The 5,428-nt window shown below is 56.9% G+C and overlaps 1 protein-coding gene across 4 annotated transcripts in view; it reads left to right on the top strand.

The window, feature by feature from the left end:
* The window catches only part of Dnah17 (dynein axonemal heavy chain 17), a 125,251-nt gene that overhangs the window by 51,268 nt on the left and 68,555 nt on the right, over window positions 1-5,428 (top strand). For all 4 annotated transcript variants that reach the window (XM_031354916.1, XM_031354913.1, XM_031354915.1 and 1 more), the window contains 7 exons: window positions 166-323; window positions 694-832; window positions 991-1,218; window positions 1,468-1,605; window positions 2,257-2,389; window positions 3,426-3,553; window positions 4,200-4,348. In XM_031354916.1, coding sequence (XP_031210776.1) covers window positions 166-323; window positions 694-832; window positions 991-1,218; window positions 1,468-1,605; window positions 2,257-2,389; window positions 3,426-3,553; window positions 4,200-4,348 — 1,073 coding nt within the window. The remainder of the gene's footprint in view (window positions 1-165; window positions 324-693; window positions 833-990; window positions 1,219-1,467; window positions 1,606-2,256; window positions 2,390-3,425; window positions 3,554-4,199; window positions 4,349-5,428) is intronic.

The raw sequence follows: 5,428 nt of genomic DNA, 5'->3' as shown, positions 1-5,428 counted from the left end.
AAAAAAAAAAAAAAAAAAAAAAAAAAAAAGTTTAGTATAGAACAATAGAGGAAGACACCGTTGCTCTCCGGATTTTATGTATGTTTATACCCACACACATGCGCATGTATTTGCACACACAAATGGTTACATTGTAATGTGTGTGTGTGTGTACCAACTCTCTAGGTAAAGTGTGTTCAAGATGCAATTCGTGCCAAGAAAAAGAAGTTTAACTTCCTGGGAGAAATGATAAGCCTCATTCCCACCGTGGGGATCTTTATCACCATGAATCCTGGCTACGCCGGACGCACGGAGCTGCCGGAGAACTTGAAGGCCCTATTCAGGTGACAGGAGGAGCCCAGCAGTGTCCCGGGCTGAAGAGTTAGTGGGGGAGGTGGAGGAGCTAGCTCCTAAGATGGAATAGGGGTTCCAGGACCGCAGGCAGGTCCTTCAAAAGCCCTGGGGCTCCCCAAGTCAGGGCAGTCCATAGCTAAGACACTTGCTGTTCTGCCTGAGGAGTCTCAGGGGAATCAGAGCAGGCCTGAGGCCTGAAGCCTCCTGAGCTGGGTGAGCAGACCAATGGGGGGAGGCTGGAACTCGGCTTCGTGTGCCCTGAAGGTTGACTAGTGGGGACACATGCCCCAGGTGAAGAGGGGCAGGTGGCCGAGCCAGGGAGGTGAAAGTGGGAGAGACAGCTGCTCGCTCATCTCTCAGGCCCTGCGCCATGGTGGTCCCCGACTTTGAGTTGATCTGTGAGATCATGCTGGTGGCCGAGGGTTTCCTGGAAGCTCGCCTCCTGGCCCGGAAGTTCATCACCCTCTATACCTTGTGCAAAGAGCTGCTCTCAAAGCAGGTGTGTGTTCTTCCAGCCCCTAGGGCTCTTGGCCCAGCCTCAGGGGATCCATGCTTATGTCTCTGCCCTCCCTAGCCCCCAGATAGACTCTGAGCCTGACAGTGCCAGACGATTACTGTTGGAGGGCAAGTTCACATCCGAGTTCCCATTCCCTGCAGGACCATTATGACTGGGGCCTTCGGGCCATCAAGTCTGTGCTGGTTGTAGCTGGCTCCTTGAAGAGGGGGGACCCCACCCGGGCAGAGGACCAGGTGCTCATGAGGGCGCTCCGAGACTTCAACATCCCCAAGATCGTGACCGATGACCTGCCTGTGTTCATGGGGCTGATCGGCGACCTCTTCCCAGCTCTGGACGTGCCCCGGAAGCGAGACCTGAATTTTGAGAAGGTAATTCTCTCCCCTCGCAGACATACACCTCCATTTTCATCCTGAGAAACAGTGCTCTTTGCTGCAAGAATCCTGGGGCCCCAGCCGCTTCCTGCTCCCCAGCCAGCCCCAGGTTTCAGAGGTCACAGAGGGTCTGGAGTCAGGGCTCCGGGGGGGGGGGCAGTGTGAGTTGCGGGTGAAATCAGGAACACAGTTTGGGAGCTCAGCCACAGGAAAGGCCATCTTCCCGTGCCCTCTTACCCCCGCCAGATCATCAAGCAGAGCATCATTGAACTCAAGTTGCAGGCAGAAGACAGCTTTGTGCTGAAAGTCGTGCAGCTGGAAGAGCTGCTTCAAGTCCGACACTCGGTGTTCGTCATTGGGAATGCGGGCAGCGGCAAGTCACAGGCACGTAGCCAGTACCTCCTTCTTCCCCGACTCCTCCCCCCCCAGCCCTTCCCACCATCACCTGCTTCCCTGAGGCCTACCACTCACACACTCCTGTCCCCCAGCATTGCCTGGAGCCATGTGAACCCTGGAGGGTAGCAGCCAACACCACCAGTGCTAGTGATAGTCAGCCAGCCAAGTGTCTGGCTGAACGCCCTCAGGACAGGATCCTTACCCTCTTACAAAACCCATTCCCAAAGACACAGGGGCTAAGGGCTGGAGAAGCTAGGTATGGTGGCACAACCTTTTATTCCAGCACTCAGGAGGCAGAAGCATGTGGATCTCTGTGATTTCAAGGCCAGCATGACCCACATAGAAAGTTCTAGGTCAGCTGGGCTGCATGGTGATGTCTAAGAAAATGGCAAGTCACAGGGAGCCCTGACAGCAAGTTATTGTTTAAAAGGCAAAAACTGTTTGTGCGTGGCATTTTAAAAAGAAAAGAAATATGTGCGCACATGATGCACACACAAAATATCCTCAGGGGTCCTTAAAACCAATCTCTCTGAGTGAGAAACATCCGGGGCTGCACAGTTGGCTGCCCGTGCAGACCGTGTCAGGCGCCCCCGTACAGGGGCTGTGGACGTTGAGTCGGTGGATGCTGCCCACCCGTAGGTCCTCAAGTCCCTCAACAAGACCTACCAGAACATGAAGAGGAAGCCCGTGGCAGTGGACCTGGACCCGAAGGCTGTCACCTGTGATGAGCTGTTTGGCATCATCAATCCGGCGACCAGGGAGTGGAAGGACGGTAGGTCGGGTCGGGTGTGGAGCATCCCCTGCAGTGGGGCTTTCTGAGACACCCCCACCCCCACCACCGTGTCCCTTGAGCAGGCTCCCTGAGACACAACCTGTGCAGGTTCTGACCAGATCCTGGTCACTGCAGAAGGGCTGATGGAGCCCGTGCACCTGCCCCACCAGACAGGAAGGAAGAGGGACCCGAGGCTGACCCAGCAGTCCAAGTAGAGGCCCCTCACCTCAAGAGGGGACCCAGAGGTTGAGTCCTGCTGCAGTGGCGGCCTCCTGCAGAGCACCTCAGGGAGCGAAGGGCGGGCCCCTGACCCACGGGTTCTGGGACAGAGGCTTCTGGTTGAGGTCCTATTGGGTTGGCCTCATGAGAAAACTGAGAACAGGCCAGGGAAAGCAGGGCTGGGGTGTCAGCCATGTGAGGACTTCCTGACTGGAGGCCAAGAGCGGGCCCTGCTCCCCGAGGGAGGTGGCACCCAGACCCCTCTTTCTTTTTCTTTGTGGTTTTCCTACCCACCTCCTGTGCACGCATTTCTACACGGGCAGCTTGTCTCGCCCTCACGGGGAGACAAGCTCTGTGAGAGTGACGGGGCTTTGATTATCCCTGGCTTTGTCCCCAAGCTATCCCCCTACCCCTTTCTTTGCTGGACACACAGAGAGAGCGTGCGTGTGAGCATGTGAGTGACTGACTGAGTGAGCCAGAGTGTCGAGGATGGCAATGTGACCCTCCACAGAAGGCTACTGGACCTTAAAGAGCAGAGGCAGGCAGGAGCCTCCAAAAGGGTGGTCAGTGGTGGAAACAGGGCCGGGCTGAGGGGTTAGAAGAAGGCAAGAGCAGGGGATAGGGCGGGTACTGTGAAGAAGAGCAAGAAGGCCACTGCTGTCCCTTTAAAGGCAGGGCCTGCCACCTCTGGGAGAAACAGAGCAGGCCTAAGATCAGGTCCACCTGAGCATGACGGAGTGAAGGCCCCAGAGTGCCTGGCATGGTATGTAGCCCCCTCTGATAGGGCCGTGAGCGTCACCAGCCTCCCTCTCTCCAGGCCTGTTCTCAACCATCATGCGGGACTTGGCCAACATCACGCACGACGGTCCCAAGTGGATTGTCCTCGACGGGGACATAGACCCCATGTGGATTGAGTCTCTCAACACGGTCATGGATGACAACAAGGTATGTGACTCCTGGATTCACAGCCGAGCCCCCGTCACCATGACAGTAAGAGAGAGCTTCCAGCCCAGGGAAGCACACACACACCGCTGGGGGGAGGGGTGGGGCAAGGTGGCGGGAGTGTGTGTCAAGAGTCACACACAGAGAGTCATGGACCACAGACATCACCGGTCACAGTAGACGATCCCCGCGGAGGACACAGGTCCATGCACTCCTGAACCTGCCCGTGGTTCTGCCTCTGCGTGGGCCAGAAGTCCTTCTCCAACTCAACCATGGTGCAGCACAGCAACAACGCTTGGCGAGGCAGAAATGGCCTCCAGAGTATCCTAGAAGCCGCTTAAGAAGATGGTTTTTTCCCAGCACTGGGGAGGGCGAGGCAGGAGGATCGCGAGTTCAAGGCCTGCTTGGGCTGCATAGCAAGACCCTGTCTCGGAAACAGGGCTTCTCAGTTGGATAGAAGGAGTCACAGAAGGATCCATAGAGGAGAGGGTTGTTGTTCCGGATGGATGCCTGTGTTGGCTAGGCACACAGGGAGCTGGAGGCAAGGAGAGCCAGGACCTACAGGTTCATTGTGGCCACGTGCGCCACCCTCAGTGGCTCCTCCTTTGGGGACTGGCACTGACCAATGAGCTTGCTTCGTCCTCCCTAGGTCCTCACCCTGGCCAGCAATGAGCGAATTCCTTTGAATCGCACCATGAGGCTGGTGTTTGAGATCAGTCACCTGAGGACGGCCACCCCAGCCACCGTCTCTAGGGCCGGCATACTCTACATCAACCCTGCTGATCTAGGGTGGAACCCGTGAGTAAGGCCTGGGCTCACTCATCCCAAACCGTGGCAGAGAAGGTGGTCAGTAGACTGTGTTGCGGTGTATGCTTGTGTGTGCCCATCAAAAGTGCCGTGCGCCATTTCGCCTTGTATTCAGTGGGCTATATCAGAGCTGAGCATGCCAGTGTGTACCACGCTGGCTCCCCTCCCCGTCACTGAGGTAAAAGGATGGGGTGTGGGACAGAAGCTCACAGTGACAGCACAGGGCAGCAGCTGGCAAAACACTTTGATACAACAGCTGAACGGGGCGCTGGGCTGAGGGGAGGCCTGTCCTGCCTGTGGATGCCGCTGTCCCGGAGAGCTGAAGTCGAAGGAGTTGTTCCTGCCTCCCCTGTGGACAGCCTGCCTCCCCTGTGGACAGCCTGCGGTAACAGGTAGGGGTGGGGAAGGCATGCGCCTGGGAGCAGCTTGAAGTCCTAAGGAACAGATGACTTGATGTTAACATCTCCCTGCTTGGACCTGTGGCCAATGATCGGCAGAATAGTAAAACTTCAGGGGACACAGAAAGGACAACTTGGAACCAACGTCCTTAGGCAGCGGGGACAGAAATCCACAGCATGTTCCAGGAGCCACAGGCTCAGGATGAGTACCTGAGTTGGAGACGAGTACCTACTCATCAGCCCTTCTCCCCACCCCTCCACCCACCTGTCCTCTTATCATCTGCCTACCCACTCATCCTCCCACCCATCCTCCCACCCATCCATTCTTCCACCCATCTTCTCACCCACTCATCTTCTCACCCACTCACCCATCCATCCTCCCATCCACCCATCCATCCTCCACCCACCCACCCATCCTCCCATCCATCCTCCACCCACCCACCCATCCTCCCACCCATCCATCCTCCCATCCATCCATCCTCCACCCACCCATCCATCTTCCAACCCACCCATCCTCCCATCCATCTTCACACCCACTCACCCATCCATCCTCCCATCCACCCATCCATCCTCCATCCACCCATCCATCCTCCATCCACCCATCCATCTATCCATCCTCCCATCCATTCAACCTCCCATCCACTCACCCACCCTCCCACCCATCCATCCTCCC

This window comes from Mastomys coucha, unplaced genomic scaffold (genome assembly GCF_008632895.1).
Source record: "Mastomys coucha isolate ucsf_1 unplaced genomic scaffold, UCSF_Mcou_1 pScaffold5, whole genome shotgun sequence".
NCBI lineage: Eukaryota > Metazoa > Chordata > Mammalia > Rodentia > Muridae > Mastomys > Mastomys coucha.
Note: the sequence above shows the minus strand (reverse complement) of the source record. Positions and strands in the feature narration are given on the sequence as shown.